The 26685-nt window shown below is 43.6% G+C and overlaps 1 protein-coding gene across 2 annotated transcripts in view; it reads right to left on the bottom strand.

Annotated features, from left to right (window-relative positions):
- Window positions 1–26685, bottom strand: part of wdr17 (WD repeat domain 17) — a 147536-nt gene that overhangs the window by 43970 nt on the left and 76881 nt on the right. Inside the window, exons 10-18 of one of the 2 annotated variants that reach the window (XM_067982517.1) lie at window positions 24531–24613; window positions 22316–22402; window positions 20058–20222; window positions 16303–16505; window positions 13002–13151; window positions 5940–6070; window positions 4770–4895; window positions 4325–4480; window positions 323–387 (exon numbers count right to left, since the gene is read on the bottom strand). In XM_067982517.1, the coding sequence (XP_067838618.1) occupies window positions 323–387; window positions 4325–4480; window positions 4770–4895; window positions 5940–6070; window positions 13002–13151; window positions 16303–16505; window positions 20058–20222; window positions 22316–22402; window positions 24531–24613 (1166 nt within the window). The remainder of the gene's footprint in view (window positions 1–322; window positions 388–4324; window positions 4481–4769; window positions 4896–5939; window positions 6071–13001; window positions 13152–16302; window positions 16506–20057; window positions 20223–22315; window positions 22403–24530; window positions 24614–26685) is intronic. The other variant, XM_067982516.1, reaches the window with a different exon arrangement.

Raw genomic sequence — 26685 nt, 5'->3', positions numbered from 1 at the left:
TTCTCTGCTGGAACCAGCGGTTCTCGCCTCCCTTCAGCTGTCTGGTCTCTCAAGCCCTGGGAAACTCGTGCTGGAGGCGTTAAATCCAAATGGCTGATAAAATCCGAGGCACGGAGCCTCATTAACATATTATAATTACCAACCCACCTCTCGAGAGCCCACGCGCCCCGGTTAAACCGGAAGTAGGCGCGTTCGCGGCAAGTTGGGATCAGGTTTCCCATTTTTAAGAATTTAACCCCCCCCACCCCACCCCCGCCCCTCTCCCGTCCATCCTGGGGGGTTAAAATTCTGCCCATTATGTTACTCATTAAAAAGACCTCACCTTTGCATCAGCTTCCTCCAGTATTTCATTGATACACCAGGTGCCACTGATAGCGCCTTGTCCCACTGAAACATCAATAAAGGTTATCTCACCCAGACGTACTCTTTGATTCTCAAATGTCTTTATAAATATCACAGCAGCCTTTTTCGCAGTGACACCTATTCCAATTTTTATTACAATGTCAAAAGAAGCAAAATAAAGTACTAGGTTTAGGAGTTGCCATGGTGATTCTGCACTTATTTCTCTTTCCACATTTTGGTTCATTTCAGTGCAAAATTTATTTTTAGTTTGATGTTTTAAAATGTCACATAATTTTTTGGCTGCTTCAATTCCCCCCCCCCCCCCCGCCAAAAAAACACTTTAGCTTCTTCTTTGTAATGACTTCGTTGTACCGGGCCATTAGCAGCTGTGTTTGGAGACCAGCAGCCAGATGGTCAGCATAAAAACTTTCTCATCTGCTCCCTCAGGGTCTTCTTCTTCGTCTTGCTGCTGGGTCCCCTCAGACCCTCTGACCTGAGGACAGATCCCCGGAGCAAGGACCACTGCCAGCTTCTTGGGGCCCCGCCGCCTTTTCCCCCGTCCTTTATGCCTGAGGATTAGATGTTCCCCGAGGGGTGTAGGCCAGGAAAACTGGCCCCAATTTTTTTTTTGATTCAAATATAGTCCCTGCATAGAATCAGCCTCCAATCTGAACAGAGAAGTTTTGAGAAACAGAATTCAGAAATAGTCTATCTGATGCCAGTGAAACTTTGTTCTGAAAGAAAAAAAGAGAAATGCACATTTTTTGACAGGGGGGTAATTCCAGTTACAGTTACCCAAGAGCTTTCTCCGGCTGGAAAAAAAAAATGGAATTGTATTTGATTAAAAACAAACACTATGCATTGAGTGAATTATTGAATAGAACAGACTTGGTGCATGATGAGAGCTGGAATTGGAGAGAGGGAAGGGGTGTTCTCATTGCTTTTAGTATTTCAGCGCCAATTTTTGGAAACCAGAATGTGATCTAGTGTGATGGTCAGAGAGAGGAGGTAATTTTAACTTAACCCACCCATCAGGAACCTGACGAGATCGGGTGTGACGCTGGTTTTATACCCCAGCAGATTTTACTCTCCATCAAAGTCAATGGTGAGTAATATTGGGCGGGATGTAAAACCGGCGTTCCACCCGATCCCGTGGATTTCCTGCCCGGTGTGTAATGTTAAAATTACCGGGAATCAGGGGGAAAACTCTCCAGTGGCTGGAGTCATACCTAGCACAAAGGAAGATGGTAGTGGTTGTTGGAGGCCAATCATTTCAGCCCCAGGACATCGCTGCAGGAGTTCCTCAGGGCAGTGTCCTTGGCCCAACCATCTTCAGCTGCTTCATCAATGACCTTCCCTCCATCATAAGGTCAGAAATGGGGATGTTCGCTGATGATTGCACAGTGTTCAGTTCCATTCGCAACCCCTCAGATAATAAAGCAGTCCGTGCCCGCATGCAGCAAGACCTGGACAACATCCTGGCTTGGGCTCATAAGTGGCAAGTAACATTCGCGCCAGACAAGTGCCAGGCAATGACCATCTCCAACAAGAGAGAATCTAACCACCTCCCCTTGACATTTGATGGCATTACCATCGCCGAATCGCCCACCATCAACATCCTGGGGGTCACCATTGACCAGAAACTTAACTGGGCCAGCCATATAAATACTGTGGCTACAAGAGCAGGTCAGAGGCTGGGTATTCTGCAGCGAGTGACTCACCTCCTGACTCCCCAGAGTCTTTCCACCATCTAAAAGGCACTAGTCAGGAGTGTGATGGAATACTCTCCACTTGCCTGGATGAGTGCAGCTCCAACAACACTCAAGAAGCTCAACACCATCCAGGACAAAGCAGCCCACTAGATTGGCACCACACCCACCACCCTAAACATTCACTCCCTTCACCACCGGCGCACTGTGGCTGCAGTGTGCACCATCCACAGGATGCACTGCAGCAACTCGCCAAGACTTCTTTGACAGCACCTCCCAAGCCCGCCACCTCTACCACCTGGAAGGGCAAGGGCAGCAGGTACATGGGAACAACACCACCTGCACGTTCCCCTCCAAGTCATACACTATCCCGACTTGGAAATATATCGCAGTTCCTTCATTATCGTTGGGTCAAAATCCTGGAACTCCCTTCCTAACAGCACTGTGGGAGAACCTTCACCACACGGACTGCAGCGGTTCAAGAAGGCGGCTCACCACCACCTTCTCAAGGGCAATTAGGGATGGGCAATAAATGGTGGCCTCGCCAGTGACACCCACATCCCATGAACGAATAAAAAAAAAATTACCCCCCCCCCGGAATCACTATCACAAAGCACCAGGTTTACGAAAGAAAATGTTGTGTTAAAGGGGGTACCGTGAAAAGCTGTTTGGCAAATCTTCATTCATTTGTTTACAAACACACAATGGCACGAGTTACACAGAAATCCATCATCACGTCACATGTATAAGATGACACTTCTCCCTCGCCATAAAAGGTTCTTGCCAAATACCTTTTCATGAAGATCATGCTTCCTTAATCTAGAATAGTTTTCAAAATTCGGCAAGCTGACAACTATACACTCAATCGGAGAATCATCTTGTCTTACATCCAACAGATCGTGGTTTTCCACAGGTGATGTTTATATCTGCAAGTCTGTAACAGACTCATTTTGTCTCTGGGTTGTTTTCGTAACAAAAGGCATTTTTACGTGGACAGTTCGTTAGCCTGACTCAGAACCACCTACCAGGTGGGCTGCCTTTAGTATGCTCCTACCTTTTGACCTGTCTGGCTTGGGTGGTCCTACCACAAGTTACAACTCTCTGGGTCATGAGACCCTACCCACATGTCAAGGTGCAATCCCCAGGGAAAGTTGTGGATTGGCAGCGGCGGGAAATGTCTAGGTTTCTTTCTCCTTTTAAAAAAATACTTTTCTTCAAGATTGTTTTGCATCTGTCACAAAAATGTGAAGTCCAAAATGTGACAGACAGAATCTAAATTTTTATATTGGTAGATTTTCTCCCCTTCTGAAGACATTGGCTCCTGCTAGGCGTTAGGCACTCTTCATTAACTCACCCAAGTGGCTATTCTTTATGTGTGAGGCTAGACAGTGAGTGTGGCATTGCAATTCTATCCTATTAGGCAGCACGGCCACACCCAATTCCGTCCTCACCCAATATCTACACATTCACAGTAGACTGGATAGAAAACAGTGGGAATCCTGGCTGATTCTCTCCTCCCCAGCTCAGGGCAATTTTAGTATCTCCTAATGCCAGCTAAAACAATCAGCTGTGGATTGAACCCAGGACCTACTGGTACATGGCTCAACTATTAGCTGGTATTGCCAAATGATAATCCAGGGATTGCCAAACAATCCAGGGATTGTTTATAAAGACGTTTTTGAGTGAATCAGAACTCATCAAGGTCAGTAATAGTTGCTCAGAAATGGAGAAGGTTGCGTCTTCACAACTATCACCGACATGAAACACAATCAGAGTAGCTGTAGTATGTGTTAGATGCAGGAAAAGCTCCAACGCAGAAAGAAGACTGCTTTAATCCCATTGAAGTGCTCCTGCTGCACAAAACATGGCAGTGGCATTCAGTTACATTATCTGTTTTAATTGTCCTGAGGTTGTTCAATTAATGTCAATTTGTGCCAAATGACAGGTGTGGATCCACAGGCACCAGCATTGACACTGCCCACATTATACTTAAACCCAGCTATCAGAGAACAAACACATTTATCTTATCTCTACAGGATGACCCAAGTCCCACAGATGAGAAGACTGTGCGGTAGAATTTATGCAGTGATTTCCTGATCTCCCTCCGTAAAATCAGTGGAAATATTTATGCCATTTCTCTTGGGGTTCTGCCGATCTTCCACCGAAGTTGTGGTGGGAATTTGAGAGAAGCCCCACGGAAATTTCAGATGTGTGTGTTCTTAATCAAATATGCCACCCAATTCCCGACTGATTGTAATTTTTAAGTACTTTACCTCCCCAAGCTCCACCATTAGTTCACAGTATCTCTGGATCTGACCTAGTCTCAGATGAATCTCAGCTGCTTCTTTCAGTCTCTCCTCCTTGCTTGGCGCACCAATTCCACCTCCAAACTTGGACATCTTCACAGTTGTTAACTCTTGAGCTTTAGACTGACCAAAGCAAATTCAGCTTTAAACAATTCACATGTGACCGTAAAATCAGTCAATATTAATTCCTCACCAACATTTTAACCTGTTCATTACTTTTATTGCACAACGTAACTTCAAGCCACAGATGTCACTCCTGACCTTGCAGATATTTCAATCGCAGTATATTATCCTTTCATTATTTAATGAGTATTACATTGCTCAACAATTTTCCTTTGTGAGTCTATCTTTAATCTGAGATGCTAGACTTAATTTGAAATTGTATGATAAACTCTCTGTAGACATTACTTACAGTTTTGAACCTGACCAGATGTTTCATGTGCATTATTCCTTTACAGTAGTTCTGTGGCAGCAGACTGTCGTCCTGGTCTTTTAACACAGCCACCAAGTCCCAGAGATTCTTACTGCCTCCTGGGGGCTAAAAAGAACACATTCAAGCATTTGGGGGCAGTATTTCTAAAAGAAAACAGAGGTTAATCGCTAGCAATGAAGGCCAAAGATCCGAATGTCAAAGAAACCATAGGCAGACCAGTACCATTATTAACAACAAGCTACATTACAGGGCTATAATTCTATGTTTCTTGACTCTTCTCATCTTAAATACAAACTCACATTTTGAAAAAAACGAATAAAATAGAACCGTTCAAATGTTTGCAAATTTCCTAAATACCATCAAAAAATTAATGTAGCAGATATATTTTTAGTGTAGAAAATGTATTTATCTGTCACATATCCTCAAGCTATTAATGGCCTGTGAGAATTCCACTCAGAACTCAAAGCACTGAGTAAACAGAACCATTGCCAATCCATTGTTAGAAAGCAGAATTTCTCCAAGCTGCCTTATTTGTACCAGCAGATTAATTATTCAAATACAGTGATCAGGTGCTAATGTGTGGTACAAGGCTTCATTTACATTAAATAAAACAAGCATTAAAGGTCAGATAGAATTTCTCTTTATTACCGCACTAGTAATGTAACTCCAGCGAAATAAAGAAATGACACTTTTTACATCCGACCTGTACTTTGCTGTTGGGACAAATGTCCCTTTCCACCAGCAGTATTCCTTGTTTCCCTCAGTACTGAAGTACTACAAGTGAAACAATTACATTTAATGGCCTTGAAATTACACCATAGGAATTTTAAAGTGCAATCATTTAATGCATCCATTTTAAATTTCCTCTCTACACAAAGTATTAAGCTGTTTAAAATAAATGGGTTGGCACCTCCACTAAAGCAGCGGAGAGAGGAAGTTAGTGTTCTAGCAATATCTCAAATGTAGGCTTAGCATCAACTTTGTGGGATACTTTGGCAGTAAACGTTGCTGGCGGAAGGTCTGTAAATGCTGCAGAAAGGCAAAGCCAGGGCTTTCCTCTCATGTAAGTTAACGGTCGGGTCCAACTTCTGAATCAACAACGAATTCTGCACCTTCATGAGACTGAGCGGTAACAATGAAAGGACTTACCGATAAACATTCAGAGAACCACCTCAGCTTCTTTATCCGCACATTACTTGTGAGCTTATCCAACTCTTGTTTGATATCTCGGGACACTTTCCCACAGAGCAGAGGTGGAGCACCCGATGCCATTGCACGGTCTGAAAGAGAGTGTGATTCGACTAAATAAGGGGTTCTCTGGTTTATTGCCATTCTCATACAGGAACCTGTAAGTACTACGGATTAGTCAAGAGTATGACATTATGATTTTTGGGAGGGACAAATTTTCAACCCTGCTATTAGTAAACCAGTTGTTTCTTTCTGAAAGCTTCATGGTCACTCCTACTCGTACCAGCTTTTTTTTAAAAAACTGAAATCAACTTCTCAAACTACCACAGTGAGATTTAAACACACATTTGCTGGATTACTAGTCCAGTAACATTACCACTATGCTACCATACCTCTGTGAGAAAGGTGGGATTAAGACATAACTGGTAAGTGTACAGCTATGTCTCTATGAGATTTAGGGAATATTTGATACATAGATACAGTTCCCATTATAAGATGTAAGCAAACATTACAAATTTAGGATGGAGATATATAGTCACATTCATGTTAAAATGAAGCATTTTTGGGTGCACATTCATCGGAAGTGGAAGTGCACTCAGGAACTGGGTTGGCAATCTGACTCCTGAGCAGAGTGAAACAAGAGGTTTGAGACCCCCTCTAGTTGTTAGTCTCACGCTGCTGGAACATTAGTGTCCAGGTGGTCCACTGAAATTCTTGGAAGCTTCATAAACATATTTTCCAATGTTTTAATATTATGATAGAAGTGTTACTCTGTCATAAGATTAGAAATTAGGTGCCCGGGCAGCAGAACTGTGTGTAAGTGTTCAAGTACAAATTCACAGAGCTCCTTTGTCACAAAGTTCAGTGCAGATAACTCAAAAAAGGGGAGAGAGATAAAAAAGGTGGGCCAGTCAGCCTAACACTGGTAGGGAAACTTCTACACACCATAATCCTGGGACAAAATTAACTGTCACTTGGAAGAACATGGGTTAATAAATGACAGCCAGCACGGATTTGTTAAAGGCAAATCATGTCAGACAAACTTGATCAAGTTCTTTGATGAAGCAACAGCGATGGTTGATGAGGGTAGTGCGGTTGATGTTGTGTATATGGACTTTCAAAAGGCGTTTAATAAAGTACCACATAATAGACTTGTCAGCAAAACCGAAGCCCTTGCGATTAAAGGGACAGTGGCAGCGTGGATACAAAATTGGTTAAGGGACAGAAAGCAAAGAGTAGTGGTGAACGGTCGTTTTTCAGACTGGATGGGAGTATATAGTGGTGTTCCCCAGGAGTCAGTATTAGGCCCATTGCTCTTTTTGATATATATTAATGACCTGGACTTGGGTATAGGGGCCATAATTTCGAAGTTTGCAAATGACACAAAACTTGGAAATGTAGTAAAAAGTGAAGAGGATAGCAGCAGATTTCAGGAGAACATAGTCACATGGCAGATGAAATTTAACGCAGAGAAGTGTGAAGTGATGCATTTTGGAAGGAAAAATGAGCGGAAACAGTATCAACTAAATCGTACAATTTTAAAGGAGTGCAGGAACAGAGAGACCTGGGGGATCACATACATAAATCTTTGAAGGTGGCAGGACAGTCGACAAGGCTGTTAAAAAAGCATACAGGATCCTTGGCTTTATAGAGGCATAGAGTACAAAAGGAACAAAGTTATGGTAAACCTTTATAAATCACTGGTTAGGCCTCAGCTGGAGTATTGTGTCCAATTCTGGGCACCTTACTTTAGGAAGCATGTCAAGGCCTTAGAGAGGGTGCAGTGGAGATTTACTAGAATGGTACTGGGGATGAGGGACTTCAGTTATGTGGAGAGATTAGAGAAGCTGGGATTGTTCTCCTTAGAGCAGAGAAGGTGAAGGGAAGATTTAATTGAGGGGTTCAAAATTATGAGGGGTCTTCGTAGAGTAGATAGGGAGAAACTGTTTCCACTGGCAGGAGTGTTGATAACTAGAGGACACAGATTTAAGATAATTAGCAAAAAGCTAGGGGGGAGATGAGGAGAATATTTTTTACGCAGCGAGTTGTTATGATCTGGTATGCACTGTCTGAAAGGGTGGTGGAAGCAGATTCAAAAGTAACTTTCAAAAGGGAACTGGATATATACTTGAAAAGGAAAAAGTTGCAGGGCTATGGGGAAAGAGCAGGGGAGTGGGACTAATTGGATAGTTCTTTTGAAGAGCCGGCACAGGCACAATGGGTTGAATGGCCTCCTTCTGTGCTGTATGATTCAATGAAATCAGGTCTGTTGACTGAGCAGCGCACTGTAGAGATACTGGTCTTAGATGAACAGCTGCACCATCAATGCAGCCAGAAAGAGAATATTTTTTCAAACGAACGTCAAGAGTTAAGGACTGCAGGAAACAGGTGCTTTGTTCCATTCCTTCTTTGCAGCTGCTCTGGAAGCCCTTGATTGACGAGTGTCAAGGAGGTTTTATTAATATGCAAATGAGTTGCATTTTGAGCATGTAAGTATATGTCACATACCATTTTCTACAATTCTTTATCTGATCATGGATATTTTCACTTTGGAGTTTTGAAAATAAGTTTTCCACTGATTATAAGCTATCAACCATGAAGTGTTATTTTGTAATATTAATGTGGCAATTGCTTTGCCAGCAACTATAAATTGGTTTAGCAGTTTAAATGTTATAAATCCCATCCTGAAATTCATTATATTTACATATATAATGAAATATGGTTAACTGATAAAGCAGATTTACATATATTACGTTGAGTCACATTGAAACTACATCACAGAAACAGGCCATTCGGCTCAACTGGTCTATGCCGGCATTTATGTTCAACAAGAGCCTCCTCCCTCCCTACTTCATCTAACCCTATCAGCATACCCTTCTATTTCTTTTTTCCTTATGTGCTTATTTAGTTTCCCCTTAAATGCATCTATGCTTTTTGCCTCAATGACTCCTTGTGGTAGCGAGTTCCATATGCTTACCACCCTTTGGGTGAACAAATTTCTCCTGAATTCCCTATTGGATTTATTAGCGACTATTTTATGTTTATGACCTTTAGTTTTGAACTCCTCCACATGCAGAAACACTTGAGCACGATTTTAAAAGGGAAAAACCGGTGGGTTGAGGGCGGGGGGCATTCAAAATCACAACCTTTTTGGACCTGCTCCCAACCCGCCCACTTCCAGGCGGGATGAGGGGCGGGCAACCAAGCCGCTCCCAGGAGGCGGGTTGGTGATTAAAATCTTTCAAGGAGGCTGCCGGCTTCCAATTTTCCAGAGTTTCCAATTTCAACCCCTGGGGGCCGAGATTCTTGGGCCTTCTTTTTTACGCCAAGAGAAAGGAGGCGAAGAGGCCCGAAACTAATAGGTATGTGCCTTTCCGGCACAGGTTGTGAGCCCGGAGGAGCAGGAGTGCTTCCCCCAGGCCCAACAAGCCAGCATGGATTTCAGAAGAGAAAGTCATGCTTAACGAACCTTATTGAATTTTTGAAGAAGTAACAGAAAGAGTAGACAAGGGTAATTCAGTAGATGTAATATATCTGGATCTTCAAAAGGCCTTCGATAAGGTACTGCATTGTAGACTCATAACTAAAGTCAGAGCATGTGGAGTCAGGGAACCCGTAGCAGAATGGATAGCAAGTTGGCAACAAAACAGAAAACAAAGAGTGGGGTTAAGGGTACGTACTCAGATTGGCAAAAGGTGGGACGTGGTTTTCCACAGGGATTGGTGCTGGGACTACTGTTGTTCACAGTTTATATTAACGATTTGGATTCAGGAATCAGATGTACAATTTCAAAATTTGCGAACAATACCAAATTGGGGGGTATAGTTAATACAAAGGAAGAATGCAAGAGGACATTAATAAACTGGTGGAATGGGCATGTAATTGGCAAATGAATTTCAATGTAGATAAGTGTGAGGTGGTGCATTATGGTATGAAGAATGAGGCCACATACTTCTTGGATAGAGGAGCAAAGGGATCTAGGGGTACAGATACACCAATCACTAAAAGTAGCGATGGAGGTTATTAAGGCCATAAAAAAGGCAAACCAAACACTCGGGTTCATTTCTGGAGGGATAGAATTGAAAAGCAGAGAAGTTATGTTAAACTTGTACAGAACCTTGGTTAGACCACACTTGGAGTATTGTGCACAGTTCTGGTCTCCATGTTTCAGCTATCCCTATCACATCTGGCTCCTCGCTATTAATTATTGCCTCCAGTTCCGCCGTTTTGTTTTGGATGCTGTGTGCATTGCTGTACTGGCAATTTAATTTGTTTTTAGTGATTGTTCCCCTCACTTTATTTTTAACAGTCATTTTGTACTTATGTTCTATAACTGTATTTGTTCCTTGACCGTTTATGCTACCCTTATTCCTTATCTTGGTCTGACCTTTACTCTCAATTTCATTTTTCTTCAGACTTATGTTATCTTCACCAGATCCCTCCATCCGTCTTACTAGTTTAAAGTCCTATCGACAGACCTATTTATCCTTTCCGCTAGGACACTGGTCCCATTCTGGTTCAGGTGGAGCCCATCTCAACGTTACAGCTCCTTTCTGTCCCTGTACTGGTGCCAGTGTCCCACGAAATGGAACCCCTCCTTCCCATGCCACTCTTTCAGCCATGCATTCACCGTCTCTTCCTATCCCTATGCCAATTAGCACCACTACTTCATTCAAGAGACCATTACTGAGATTACTACCCGTAAGACTTGTTTTTAATTTAGTTCCTAGCTTCTGATATTCTCTTAGCAGGACCTCCTCCCTTTTCTTCCCTATGTCATTGGTCCCAACAATGAATTTGAATTAAGATTCAAATTCCATCCCTCTTAAAATTTGGAGCCAATTCTTTACAAATTATCCTCTGGGATCCATACCTTCCTGTAGAATATATTGAAAAAACTGTAATATTTACATTCATGAAACAGTGTAAGACTTCAGATCAAGACTTGAGATTGTAGGAGTGAAAAAGGAACAATTATTGGCTTCCATAGAGAATTATTCTGGAGACATCTACCGTTCCTTGTACTAAACAAACAAAACCTTGAACAGGGGCACAAAATAGTCACCAGCAAACACTAATTAACTCCTCCATCCCAGTGAGCTGTATATTGTAAAATCATACGTCATTGCTTCTCTGACAGCACAGTTAGTGAATCTACCTACTCCTCCTGAGGCTCACAATGAAAATTGTCTCTTGAATAAAGTAGTGGTGTGTAGCTGGCATCTGAGGGACTATAACCCAACAGGAGTCAGTGGCTATGGTAGTTATCTTCCAGTTCTGATGAAAGCTCATCAACCTGAAATGTTAGCTCTGTTTCTCTCTCCACAGATGCTGCCTGACCTGCTGAGTGATTCCAACATTTTCAGTTTTTATTTCAGATTTCCAGCATCTGCAGTATTTTGCTTTTGTTTATGAGTCAGTGGCTGATGTTTTCTGCTTCTATGCTTTTCAGCTCATGATTTTCTGTCATGGATGGGAAAATTGCGGGATGGGGGGGTCAGGGGGGACACACTGGCGAGTGCAGAAATGGAAAGCCTTGGTTGGTGTCTTCAGGAAGAGGCAAGAAAATACTGGAGAAAAAAAAAATCAGATACATTTTTTTTTATTCGTTCATGGGATGTGGACGTCACTGGCGAGGCCGGCATTTATTGCCCATCCCTAATTGCCTTTGAGAAGGTGGTGGTGAGCCGCCTTCTTGAACCTCTGCAGTCCGTGTGGTGAAGGTTCTCCCACAGTGCTGTTAGGAAGGGAGTTCCAGAATTTTGACCCAGCGACAATGAAGGAACGGCGATATATTTCCAAGTCAGGATGGTGTGTGACTTGGAGGGGAACATGCAGGTGGTGTTGTTCCCATGTGCCTGCTGCTCTTGTCCTTCTAGGTGGTAGAGGTCGCGGGTTTGGGAGGTGCTGTCGAAGAAGCCTTGGCGAGTTGCTGCAGTGCACCCTGTGGATGGTACACACTGCAGTCACAGTGTGCCGGTGGTGAAGGGAGTGAATGTTTAGGGTGGTGGATGGGGTGCCAATCAAGTGGGCTGCTTTGTCCTGGATGGTGTTGAGCTTTTTGAGTGTTGTTGGAGCTGCACTCATCCAGGCAATTAGAGAGTATTCCATCACACTCCTGACTTGTGCCTTGTAGATGGTGGAAAGGCTTTGAGGAGTCAGGAGGAGAGTCACTCGCCGCAGAATACCCAGCCTCTGACCTGATCTTTTAGCCACAGTGTTTATGTGGCTGGTCCAGTTTAGTTTCTGGTCAGTGGTGACCCCCAGGATGTTGATGGTGGAGGATTCGGTGATGATAATGCCATTGAATGTCAAGGGGAGGTGGTTAGAGACTCTCTTGTTGGAGGTGGCCATTGCCTGGCACTTGTCTGATGTGAATGTTACTTGCCACTTATCAGCCCAAGCCTGGATGTTGTCCAGGTCTTGGTGCATGTGGGCATGGACTGCTTCATTATCTGAGGGGTCGCGAATGGAACTGAACACTGTGCAATCATCAGCGTACATGATCAGCCATGATCTTATCAAATGGCGGAGCAGGCACGAGGGGCTGAATGGCCTACTGCTGTTCCTATGTTCCTATGTACATCCCCATTTCTGACCTTATGATGGAGGAAAGGTCATTGATGAAGCAGCTGAAGATGGTCGGGCCTAGGACACTGCCCTGAGGAACTCCTGCAGCAATGTCCTGGGGCTGAGATGATTGGCCTCCAACAACCACTGCCATCTTCCATTTTTTTTTAGCTAAGCTGATCTTTAGCTAGAATGAACAACTGAATCCCAAATAGAATTCCAATTGAGTCCCAATTAGGTTTAATTAAATCCCAATTTGCTAGTTTGCTGATGTTCTGAGAAAACTCACGTTATTAGAACAAGAGATCACGTCGAAACAATTTGTGTTTGTTTATTTTTTTGAGAAACTAAATGTAAGGGCCAAGACCATCAAGGAGGATACCCTCGAGGTTAAAAAAACGTAGGATGGACAAAGAGGTAAATCGGAAAGTAGTAATTAGGTGACACACTTACCTGTATTCCCAATTATTTCTTCCCACTGCTGGTCAGCCAGAATGTTTATTTGGAGAGGAGAAATTAGAGGTGTTAACGACCAAAGCCTCACAGTAGAGTCTCTTGAACATGATGCCATGGTGAAGGGCCGATTGGGATGACAGGTCAAACCTGGGTGATGGAATTAAGTTCCTGTTATTTACAGCACACATTCAAAAAGGTAACGTTAGAACATTAAACACTGAAAACTATAGTCTATTATCAAATAAGCTGAAATCCAAAATGTTAAAAAAGTTAAAATAATAATCGCCCGGGAATTGCGCTGAGCGTCGAACGGACGTCACCCGCTGCTCGTGAGTAACTAACTCACCCACATGCTTTTCGCGGGCTTCTGGGCGCCAACATGTTTCGGTGGAGACCTGTAAGAAGTGCAGCGGTCTTTCCTGGGCTTCTCTGAGCTGTGAGAGTGGGGAAAGAAGCTCTCTCTCCTCTCAATCAATCAGCTGGAAGCATCACTGACAAGCCGTGCAGTCAGAATCAGGAAGTGTCAGGTAGTTTAGTAAATTCTCTATAAAATTAGTTAGAGAAAGCGAAATAGAGGGTAAGATTAAAAGGCAGAGGTAAAAGAGACAGAAAGAATGAGTAAAAAAATAAAATTTTTAAATTTTAAAAATGTTTTCTTTTAAATGTCCCCAACAATTAATAGCGAGAGTAATGTGACTCCACATTTTTCAAAGTTAATTTTCAGTGCCAGAGAGGTTGTTTGGCAGTCATTAATACTTACCATGCCATTAAAAGTTAGTTTAGACCTAAAAAAACCAACGTACCTTTTTTATGGAGAGATTAATTTGTTTCCAGCTGGGCAATGCAGCAAGTTCGTGCTGGTCCATTCATTCAGCTGGCGAGATCTCTTTAACGCAAAGCTTTCAAATGCGCAGGGTAACTAGTAGAGCAATTTCCAGATTTCTGCATTTGCGCATGTGCGCTCTCCGGAACTTTGCTCTTCCATTTGCCCTTAAATAACGGTGAGCCCTGTTAGCCTCTACGTTATTTCATCAGCAATTCGGGCCATTAAGGCAATAAGCAACTGAGCTGCAAGTTGTTAATCTGCAGATATCCTGTTACAAATAAAATAAAGGAATCTGATGGATTAGGGACATGTTGCTTCAAGGTGCATCCTCACAGATTGGGTGGCTTCAGGTTTGACCCTGACTCCACACTGTTTCTGATTTGTGTCATTGTCCAAGATAGCGTTGAGCAGAAGTTGGAAGTGTACCTACTGCTGGTCAGGTAGGTCAGATTGGGTAACCCCAGTGGACTGCTGTAACGTGCCTGCTGCCAGCCAGTCAAAAATAACTGTTGGTAGTGCTCTGGGAATAAGCCACCTGCCCATCCCCACGGCAGCACAGGCACACGGCCCAAAAAGGACCTTTGAGAGGGAGAAAATAGAGCAAAAAAATCTAAAGGTGCACGATTGAGACTGGGAGGTAAAACCTTCATTTAAAAAAATGTATCTGAAGCATGATCGAGAGAAAAAGTTCATTGAAAAATAATCCAAGGAGTCACATCAAGCGTAATATCTCTCAGGCTGCAGGCTGAATGATTGACAGGCCCACTTTCTCAGGTTTGTTTATTCTGGTAAACCAATGCTTCCCTCATGCAACATTACCACGAGTTGTGATGAGGGGTTTCTACCCCAAAATGGCGGGGAATTTCCTCGGGGCTTTTCCTGCTCTTCCGCTGCAACTTTGCTGGACGTGCGTCGGAATCTCCGAAGTTACGGCGGTGGAGCGGGGGAAGCCCCCAGGAAATTCCCAGCCCATCTTTTGACCGATCCACTGTGCATTTCCAGCTTTTATTAAACGTTTTACATCTGCTCCCTCTCCCATTATAACCATAACCTCTTCTGAATGATAACGGCCAGTATTGAGCTATTTCCAAGTCTACACTATCAGCACCCATTAAAGCTTTGATAATGTCTTCATAGAAATAATGGTCAGAATCATTAATTCTAAGAAAGGGATAGTGATCACAGCTTATCGCTTACCCTGTTCAAAGTAAACAGTTAGCAAACAGTGTTCCAGAAATATTTTGATTTGTGCGTATACACTTATTATTAATCATTTACTAGAATCTGACATCAAATAGCCAAAACCATTTGCTTTTCACTAAACAAATATATGACTGGGTTATTTTTTTGGCTGAAGTATCCCAATTGACTCCTGTCAATTTTAGATTCATTGAATGAATTCATAAGCAACACCTTCAGCAAACAAATTGCAGCAATAAATTTAAAACCCTTTCATGGGGAAACGGTCAGAATGAAATAGCTGTAACATATAACAGAGGAATTTTATGAAAGACAGACCATTTGATGCTAGGCATTTAGAAGTACATTACAAGAGCTCATGGGTTTCAGATGATATTAAAGATATTAAAGGGTGAAAAATCAAGTGGTTTCTAAATGACTTATTCACTCTGAGGTGTTCATTGCTTCCAAATAAACAAGTCTGTTATTCCATATGATAAATAGAATATTTTGAGAGATCATTCAGCTGAGCAGTGACATAAAAAGCCACCTATATGCCATGTGACTAAAACTGAGGTAATGTAAAGTTATTTTTAATGCTCTGATACCAGGAAATGCGTTGCCTTGAATTATAAAGATTTCACCTGCTAACAGTGAAAGTTCCTATTATGTTTGAATAGTCACCACAGAAAATCTACATCCAGGTAATTAAGTAATCCCCCTCCCCTCTAAAATTACTATAACTCTGAAGGGTACAGAAAAGAACAAACAGGTAAACGCTTTAGTCTGTCCCGAATACTTGAAAACAGTTGTAGGTAAAATATAGCACTTGAATCCTTTATGGGATAAATTCTACATATCATCAGTCTCAAATCGAAGCCTCGCTCAATGGGAGGCAGACTGAACAATCGGGAATAGAGGTCAGTGGGTGAGGCTTGCTGCAATCCCAATTTTCCTGGTCATTAAAATGAATAACTGGAAAATTGGAGCCGTAAATCGGGCATGCTGACTTCTGCACCTGACTGTCTGATGTGTCCTCTTGGCAAGCAAGACTTCTGACCAGGAGAACTAATTCATACGATTTACCCCTTCATGTCCATTTTGGTATTACACTTGGTTTGGAAATATCATAGAACAGAATTGAATGACAATAGGCTGTAATCCTATGCTTGATGTGTCGATTAAATTAATAACACTATCGCCTCAAACATTAATTTCCACTCTCGTTCCTCATGGTCTATCTGTATATTCTATTAGAGTGAGCTGGACACTAAAAACAAGATGTGCTATTACCATAAACATCTGCACCATGGTCGTACACAGTGTCCAGACAAGTTCCATCCCTAGTGTCCCAGACACGAATAGTGTAGTCCCAGCTGCCCGAAATCAGAAGGTAAGGGACCTCTGTGTTCCACATCAGACCTCGTACAGGTGCTTTGTGTCCACTTAGGATATTTATACAGGCATCCTGTGTATAGTCCCATATCCTTACAGTACTGTTGAGAAAATACATTGTGCAGAAACGTTACAATAACTACTAAACTCAAAAAAAAATCAACTCAAACATAGTCCTCTTGTCATAAAATACATTTCAACGCTGTTAAAAGGTTAATTGCTCTATAACTAAATAAAAAGAAAAGTACAAATGCTGGATATCAGAAATAATAATGAAAGAAATTGGAAATATACAATAGTCTGCGAGCATTTGAAAAGAAAAAAAAAGTTCATGCTTTCAGGCATGAATCTTATCTTTTTTCTTTAGAGATGCAAATAGACCTGTGGTGTAGTTCCAGCATTTTCTGTTTTTTTGTTTTACGACCAATTTGTTTATGCAGTTGCACAAATCTGCTGCTGATAGAAATGACACCGGCAACTAATTAATTGATAAAATGTTCTGAAAGATTGGGGCAGAACCAGATTTTATTCATATGTTGATGTAATTGGAGTCAAGGAATTCTTTCTTTTCTTTTTCTAGGACAGCCAGATTGGCCAAAAAGCCCCAATCAAAAAACACTTTGGGTTCTCTCGATCGCATGCTATAACTTTGGAGAGAAGAGCCATTTAGGCGATTTTTTCCGAGGTTTCCATGGTTCTTCCACCAAAGTTACGACAGCAGACGATTGGGACAACCCCTGCAGAAATTCACCTCCTTTAACACTCCAATGTCTTACTGTATCTAATATGAAATCCTTTCCAAACCCCAGGCCTGTATGCCACTTTTTAAAAAATTCGTTCATGGGATGTGGGTGTCGCTGGCAAGGCTGGCGTTTATTGCCCATCCCGAATTGCCCTTGAGAAGGTGGTGGTGAGCCGCCTTCTTGAACCGCTGCATTTTGTGTGGTGAAGACTCTCCCACTGTGCTGTTAGGAAGGGAGTTCCAGGATTTTGACCCAGCGACGATGAAGGAACGGCGATATATTTCCAAGTCAGGATGGTGTGTGACTTGGAGGGGAACATGCAGGTGGTGTTGTTCCCATGTGCCTGCTGCTCTTGTCCTTCTAGGTGGTTGAGGTCGTGGGTTTGGGAGGTACTGTTGAAGAAGCCTTGGTGAGTTGCTGCAGTGCATCCTGTAGATGGTACACACTGCAGCCACAGTGCGCCTGGTGGTGAAGGGACTGAATGTTTAGGGTGGTGGATGGGGTGCCAATCAAGCGGGCTGCTTTGTCCTGGATGGCGTTGAGCTTCTTGAGTGTTGTTGGAGCTGCACTCATCCAGGCAAGTGGAGAGTATTCCATCACACTCCTGACTTGTGCCTTGTAGATGGTGGAAAGGCTTTGGGGAGTCAGGAGATGAGTCACTCGCCACAGAATACCCAGCCTCTGACCTGCTCTTGTGGCCACAGAATTTATATGGCTGGTCCAGTTAAGTTTCTGGTCAATGGTGACCCCCAGGATGTTGATGGTGGGAGATTTGGCGATGGTAATGCCGTTGAATGTCAAGGGGAGGTGGTTAGACTCTCTCTTGTTGGAAATGGTCATTGCCTGACACTTGTCCGGCGTGAATGTTACTTGCCACTTATCAGCCCAAGCCTGGACGTTGTCCAGGTCTTGCTGCATGCGGGCACGGACTGCTTCATTATCTGAGGGCTTGCGAATGGAACTGAACACTGTGCAATCATCAGCAAACATCGCCATTTCTGACCTTATGATGGAGGGAAGGTCAGTGATGACGCAGCTGAAGATGGTTGGGCCGAGGACACTGCCCTGAGGAAGTCCTGCAGCAATGTCCTGGGGCTGAGATGATTGGCCTCCAACAACCACTACCATTTTCCTTTGTGCTCGGTATGACTCCAGCCACTGGAGAGTTTTCCCACTGATTCCCATTGACTTCAATTTTACTCGGGCTCCTTGGTGCCACACTCGGTCAAATGCTTCCTTGAATGTCAAGGGCAGTCACTCTCACCACCGCTGGAATTCATTTTTGGTATCCTCAGTGCGAAGACGGGGCTTCGTCTCCACGAGGACTGTGCGGTGGTCACTCCTACCAATACTGTCATGGACAGATGCATTTGCGACAGGTAGATTGGTGAGGACACTGGTTAAGTAAGTTTTTCCCTCGTGTTGGTTCGCTCACCACCGGCCCAGTCTGGCAGCTATGTCCTTCAGGACTCGGCCAGCAGTGGTGCTACTGAGCCACTCTTGGTAATGGACATTGAAGTCCCCCTTGCTCTTGCTACCCTCAGTGCTTCCTCCAAGTGGTGTTCAACATGGAGGAGGACTGATTCATCAGCTGAGGGAGGGTGGTAGGTGGTAATCAGCAGGAGGTTTCCTTGTCCATGTTTGACCTGATGCCATGAGATTTCATCGGGTCCAGAATCAATGTTGAGGACTCCCAAGGCCACTCCCTCCTGACTGTATATCACTGTACCGCCACCTCTGGTCGGTCAGTCCTGCCGGTGGGACAGGACATACCCAGGGATAGTGATGGAAGAGTCTGGGTCGTTGGCTGAAAGGTATGATTCTGTGAGTATGGCTATGTCAGGCTGTTGCTTGACTAGTCTGTGGGACAGCTCTCCCAATTTTGGCACAAGTCCCCAGATGTTAGTGAGGAGGACTTTGCAGGGTCGACTGTGCTTGGTTTGCCTTTGTCGTGTCCGGTGCCTAGTGGTCCATCCGGTTTTTTTCTTATTATGACTTTTCGTAGCGAGATTGTACAATTGAGTGGCTTGCTAGGCCATTTCGGAGGTCAATTAAGAATCAACCACATTGCTGTGGGTCTGGAGTCACATATGGGCAGGTTTCCTTCCCTGAAGGACATTAATGAACCAGATGGGTTTTTACGACAATCCGGTAGTTTCATGGCCACCATTACTGATACTAGTATTTTAATTCCAGATTTTATTTAATTAATTGAATTTAAATTCCCCAGCTGCTGTGGCAGGATTTGAACTCATGACTCTGGATTATTAGTCCAGGCCTGCTGGATTACTAGTCCAGTAACATAACCACTATGCTACCGTACCCATCTTCTGATCTTTCTTCATTTCTACGTATAAGTTACATGCATAAGCTTACACTTCATCCTGAAACTCACTCAGAGCAATGCCACAGGGGATCCACTGGTCAGCTCAGTTGAAAGTTACAACTGGCTCTGTTGCTCATGCTTTCTTAGCCAATACATGGTTTAGAAGTCAAATCTTCAAGCAGCTTCAATCAGCTGTTTGCACCTTGTTATTGACCGGTATTGATTCGGATGCAACTGGTAACAACTACGACAGGCAGTTGCTAAGTGCAGACTGCAGGCGTTCTGCATCAAGCCTGTTTTATTGTAAAATATATTGGTTAGGTTCGATTTTTGGCTTTACCGTCCACTGCGTACAGTGGGCAAATCACCAACTCGCCTGCAACAAGTGGTGGGGACTGTGATATTAAAATAGAGCTTCCATATTTGAATGGTTAAAAGCAGTCCTTAAAGACAAGATTATTGCAAATGGAGAAGGAATTTTTTTTTTCATCTTCAGTAATTACTTCTCAAAGTAGTTTTGTGTGATGACTCACTGAAATAAAACCTTTAGCCACCACCTACTTACTGAGCTCAAGAAAAGATACCTGTCATCAGAACCACTGCAGAGGATGCCTTCTCTCAGCGGCGACCACCTGACATGAAACACTTTGGCAGTGTGCCCTGTGAAAACCTTCAGAGGCTGATCAGAACTGGTTGCTAAATAGTAAACCCGAACATTCTTGTCCTCACAGCCAGTGGCTATCATATCTCTGGAAGTTAATGAAGATGTTTAAATATACATAATTCATAAATACATATATAATAAAAGTAAAGAAACATTTTTAAAATATAACTTTTTGGGGTTGTTTTTGGTTCTCATTGTGTTAAGGAATGTTACTACGAGAGAGTGGAACACTTTACATTTGCAATTATCCAGGAACAATAATGAGCATTAACACTCTCAGGTAAAGCACTGAAGAGAGTTCCCTCAATTCTGCTCGAATAATGTATCTTATCTCCAACCTCAGAAAAGCAACCATACTGTTACCAGTGTGACTTTTTCCATTTCCCACACCAGCATTCTTCGTGGCCCGAGTTTCGTGCCAATCAGCAGTGGTACTGTACTTGAGCCCATGCCTGCTAGGAAGATTTTTTTTTATTCATTCATGGGATGTGGGCTTCGCTGGCAAGGCCAGCATTTATTGCCCATCACTAATTGCCCTTGAGGAGGTGGTGGTGAGCCACCTTCTTGAACCGCTGCAGTCCATGTGGTGAAGGTTCTCCCACAGTGTTGTTAGGTAGGAAGTTCCAGGGTTTTGACCCAGCGATGATGAAGGAACGGCGATATATTTCCATATCAGGATGGTGTGTTAGTTGGAGGGGAACGTGCAGGTGATGGTGTTCCAATGCGTCTGTTGTCCTTGTCCTTCCAGGTGGTAGAGGTCGCGGGTTTGGGAGGTGATGTCGAAGAAGCCTTGGCGAATTGCTGCACTGCATCTTGTAGGTGGTACAGACTGCAGCCACGGCGCACCGGTGGGGGAGGAAGTGAATGTTTAAGGTGGTGCATGGGGTGCCAATCAAGCGGGATGCTTTGTCCTGGGTGGCGTCGAGCTTCTTGAATGTTGTTGGAGCTGCACTCATCCAGGCGAGTGGACAGTATTCCATCACACTCCTGACTTGTGCTTTGTAGATGGTGGAAAGGCTTTGGGGAGTCAGGAAGTGAGTCACTCGCCGCAGAATACCCAGCCTCTACCCTGCTCTTGTAGCCACAGTATTTATGTGGCTGGTCCAGTTAAGTTTCTGGTCAACGGTGACCCCCAGGATGTGGATGGTGGTAATGCCGTTGAATGTCAAGGGGAGGTGGTTAGACTCTCTCTTGTTGGAGATGGTCATTGCCTGGCACTTATCTGGTGTGAATGTTACTTGCCACTTATCAGCCCAAGCCTGGATGTTGTCCAGGTCCTGCTGCATGCGGGCACAGACTGCTTCATTATCTGAGGGGTTGCGAATGGAACTGAACACCGTGCAATCATCAGCGAACATCCCCAATTCTGACCTTATGATGGAGGGAAGGTCATTGATGAAACAGCTGAAGATGGTTAGGCCTAGGACACTGCCCTGAGGAACTCCTGCAGCAATGTCCTGGGGCTGAGATGATTTGACCTCCAACAACCACTACCATCTTCCTTTGTGCTAGGTATGACTCCAGCTACTTGAGAGTTTTCCCCCTGATTCCCACTGACTTCAATTTTATTGGGGCTCCGTGATGCCACACTTGGTCAAATGCTGCCTTTATGTCAAGGGCAGTTACTCTCACCTAACCTCTGGAAGTCAGCTGTTTTGTCCATGTTTATGTGTATTGTCACTGCCCAAACTCACTTCTTGTAGGACCACTATAGCCAATGGGTTGAGGGGATGTTCCTCCTCAGTCTGGGCTGAATTCGAAAACGGCTCCCAGAAATGAAAGAACAATGTGTTAACCAACTGCAATAACTTGATTCCTTTTCTCTTGCTTTCTTACTCCCTTCTTCTCCATTGCTCACGCGTACCTACCAGTGGAATGATCAAGGAGTTGCAATGATAGCATCTGTGAAGATGTTCAATGGCTGGATTGTCCCACCCTTCTGACTGAGGAGGATAGTGTAGATATCGGTGGGCGTGGGGGGAAGGGGAGCCCTTTTACTTCAAAAACTGCAAATTAAATTCAGTTATTTTCATTACATGTCCACTTTGACCCCGCTGAATAAACATGGAGTCCATATGGGCAGCACAACAAATATGTGACTCACACTTTACCGGGATAAGTGGTTACAAATCCAAAACAGTAAGTGAATGGGTAGGCCTGTTAGAAGGATTTACTTACTTATTATTCTGGCTCCAATCACAGCCAAAAACAGCAGCTGGATGCTTGTACTTGTGCAGGATTTTCCCATCGATTGTTCGAATGATGCTGCAATGAACAACATGTCAATAGTGCGTGGACAGCAGCGCCATAGGCAGAGACCACTTTAGTCAACCAAGAGCTATGTTACCTGCCCCTATTCTAATGCTCTCCTGGTCGGCCTCGTACCTTGCACCCTCCGTAAATTTGAGCTCATCCAAAACTCTGCTGCCATCCCGGAACTCGCACCAAGTCCCGTTCACCCATCGCCCCTGTGCTCGCTGACCTACACTGGCTCTCAGTCCAGCAACGCCTCGATTTTAAAATTCTCATCCTTGTTTTCAAATCACTCTGTGGCCTCACCCCTCCCTATCTCTGTAAGCTCCTCCAGCCCTAAGATCATCCGAGATCTCTGCGCTCCTCCAATTCTGGCCTCTTACGCATCCCCGATTTTAATCGCCCCACCATTGGCGGCCATGCCATCAGCTGCCTGGGCCCTAAGCTCTGGAATTTCCAACCTAAACCTCTCCACCTCTCTCTCCTCCTTTAAGACGCTCCTTAAAACTTACCTCTGTGACCAAACTTTTGGTCACCTGTCCTAATATTTCCTTATGTGGCTCGGTGTCAAACATTGTTTGATAACGCTCCGGTGAAGCGCCTTGGGACGTTTTACTACATTAAAGGCGCTATATAAATGCAAGTTGCTGTTGTTGCCCCTGTCACTGTTCATTTTCCCTGCTCCTGTTTCCAAGCTAGGATATTAAAATAAATAGGTGACGAAATTGCAGATGCATCAGTCATAATTTTCCAAAACTCTCTAGATTTGAGAATTATGCCTTTAGATTGGAAAATTGCAAATGACACTCCATTATTTTAGAAAGGAGTAAACTGTTGACCTGTCAGTTTAATGTCAGCTGTGGAGAAGTTTCTGGAATTTATCATCAGAGACAGAGTGACTGAGAACTTGGACAAGTATGAGCTGATCAAAGAGAGTCAAAAATGGATTTGTGAAGGGTAGGTCATGTATGACTAACCTATTTGAATTTTGTGAGGAGGTCACTAATATGGTGGCTAAAGGAAGCTCCAGAGGTTTGCTATCCCATCTTTACACTGTTCATATGGTGTGGCACAGAGTTTCTTAACCAATTGTGTACAAGCCCAAGAACAAACCTGACTCTGGTCCAAAGCCTGTCAGCTTGTAAAATGGAGAAGTTACATGAAGAGAGAAAGTTCATTCCCCGTATCCTTTCTCTTTCTCTTTTTAGTCTTGCTCCTTGCCTTATGTCAACAGTGCTGGGATTCAGGCAGTGCTATTCCTTCTCTTATTCTCCATTGAAAGAAAGCAAGAGAACAATGTTCGAAAGCTGGACAATTCCAACTTCCACAGTGTGAATGAAGTGGCTCTATTACATAGAATATACAGCACAGAAACAGGCCATTCAGCCCAAATGGTCCATGCTAATATTCATGCTCCACGCGAGCCTCCTCCCACTCTTCTTCATCTAACCCTATCAGCAAAACCTTCCCCTTAAATGCACCTATGCTATTCGCCTCAACTACTCCTTGTGGTAGCGAGTTCCACATTCTAACCACTCTCTGGGTAAAGAAGTTTCTCCTGAATTCCCTACTGGAATTATTCGTGACTATCTTATATTTATGGTCCCTAGTTTTGATCTCCCCACAAGTGGAAACATCGTTTCTACATATACCCTATCAAACCCTTTCATAATCTTAACAATCTCCATCAGGTCACCCCTCAGCCTTCTCTTTTCTAAAGAAAAGAGCCCCAGCCTGTTCAATTTTTTCTGATAGGTATAACCTCTCAGTTCTGATATCTTCCTTGTAAACCTTTTTTGCACTATTACATCCATGGTGGAACTCTTTTTACTTGTGGGAGGGTGGGAAAGGCCTGTTTTCAAAAAGCATTCCTGTACTTTCTCTAACTGGAGACAAATAGAAGGAAAGGATTAGTAAGAGGGCTGAATACCAGCAGCTTTTGACAGCTGAACGAGCTGGGAACGGTGACAGAGAGATTCATGGAGCAGCAAGTTTGCTGATGGCTGAAGGCTAAGGTAAATCAGGTTGCTCCAGTCTATTATAAAGCATACAAATGTCTGTATACCATATACGTCTCCTAGCATCCTTGCATACTATTAGCAATTTTAAAAATGAGACAAGTGACAGAAACAGCACTTACCAGAATCCATCCCCACTACATGTCGCTATTCTTTTGGAATCTTTGTGGCTCCAGGCAATACAGAAAATTCCATTTTTTCCATGCTTAAAGGAATAATAAAAGACAGCAAATATACCAGCATATTGAAATAAAATCAGGATGTTCAATTGGACATCTAAAAAGAAACTAGCTACACAGCTGTTGACCTGTTCCTTCTAAGGTTCACCACAACACACTTCGAGTAAGTACAAGGCACTTGATAGTGGGATATACGGAACAGATATTACTGATATACATTACAGGTGATCAATCTATACCGTATACAGGAGCAGCTTTGGGTTCCTCTCTCTTTCAAGCTCTCCCAACTAACTCTGGAAAAATCCACTCTTCTATACACCTCAGTTTGCCTACTCGAAAGGTATATTTCACAGATAAGACAGCCTGATTGATCTGTTCTTGGATTCTTTCAAGAACAGTCTATTGTCAGTTTATTTACCTAAACATCCACTCTATACCATGGTTAATTGATCCCTCTCTCTATGCTTATTATACTAGTCCCTAAAGTTATACATTAATCACTCATGGTCAATGTCGTTCCAGTCACTATCTCTTTGCACAGGCAGATCGTTGTCAGACCTTTGAAGTAGGCTATATAATCCATCCTTTCTTCTCCCACGTCCCTTCTGGTTTACTATTTATCTGTTGCTTCCAGTTGTAGTTATACAGGTTAGTTCAATTATTAACCCTTAACTTTCCAACATGTCCAACAACAGCCGATTGAAGTTATGTAATGGCGCATCAATGTACTGTAGTTTTGTTTCATTAATGGGCTTCTGAGCACTAACATTGCTATTATAGTACTTGGAAACAAGAATGAAGCATCTTGGAGTCCACATGAAGCTGATGATGTGCTCGAGCTTTGCTTCATGGCTTTATATCATCTGAATCCCTTGATGTGTTTTAGGTTTGTAACACTCTCCAGCCTAGCTATGTGGTATTCTTTATTTAACCTGCGAGTGGAACATTACATGCCAGAATCAGCATTTTTCTTTGACAAAGCCTCAATCAGGGTGCCTGGAGAGCTGAAAGTGATGCCTTCAATAGAAGTTAATCTTCAAGTCGAAAATATAGTCTCTATATTAACCTACAATTTGGTTAGAAACATTTGATTGGATTTATTATCCACTTTATGATAGATACCCAAATAGGGTAAAATTGATGCTAAAGCTGAGCTGTGCCAGAGGCTGTTTAGGAGTGTTCTACATTTCACTTTCTGACCCTAGTAATGGCTCAGATGGCGGTCAAAAATGCATGTAAATCCATGTACAATGAGTCACACGTTTTAATCTTTCGTTGTCTTATTTAAATGAGTTTGTGCAGTACTTGAACAACTTTGGCAGACACTTTGTGGCCTTTGCATGAAAGGAATTGATGCAGGGGTGTCACAAGGTAAAGTACTTCTCAACATCGGGGGGGGGGGAGGGGGGTGGAGGTGTCCACGCATGGATACAGACTGCTCGAGGTTATTTCCCTGATAAGCAGGCAGTTTCCCACCTTCCTCTCTGATGTGCCTCGAGGTCCCTCTCCCACCCATACAATGGGGGTCTGAGTTCCCCTTTGTCCAACTTTAACTTGTTCAAAACTCAGCTGCACTAAGTCCCACTCACCCATCACTCCCATCCCTCCTGACCTACACTGGTTACTAGTCCAGCAATGCATTAAACTCACAATCCTCGTTCTCATCTTCAAATCCCTCCATGGCCTTGCTGCACCTTCCCCCCCGCCCACCCCCGATCCCTGCCGACAGCCTTCCTCCCTTCCCGATCTTCCCACAGGCTCCCCCCTCCTCCTCCTGACTGCTAGAGACTGTTCACACAGGTTCCCAGCCTCTTGCCGCCAGATGCCCACTCATGCCTGCTGGCCAGGGAGTCAATCTGGCCGGGTGTCGGGCGGAAATCTGAAGAATTTTATTCAAATGAGGCCCTGCTGTTAAGATCGGCAGGGCCTCCACATCCCCGGTCTTGCCAGGTTCATCGCCTGCTACTGGGCTCCCCGCACCCTTCCCACCTGCGGCTCCCCCCCCCCCCGCAACCTCGCTGTGAAAATCAATATCAAGTCATCAGTCATGATGGGCATCAGGCATCGGGTGACACGAGGTGATAAAAGACGTCAGAGT

This window comes from Heptranchias perlo, chromosome 4 (genome assembly GCF_035084215.1).
Source record: "Heptranchias perlo isolate sHepPer1 chromosome 4, sHepPer1.hap1, whole genome shotgun sequence".
Lineage (NCBI taxonomy): Eukaryota > Metazoa > Chordata > Chondrichthyes > Hexanchiformes > Hexanchidae > Heptranchias > Heptranchias perlo.
Note: the sequence above shows the minus strand (reverse complement) of the source record. Positions and strands in the feature narration are given on the sequence as shown.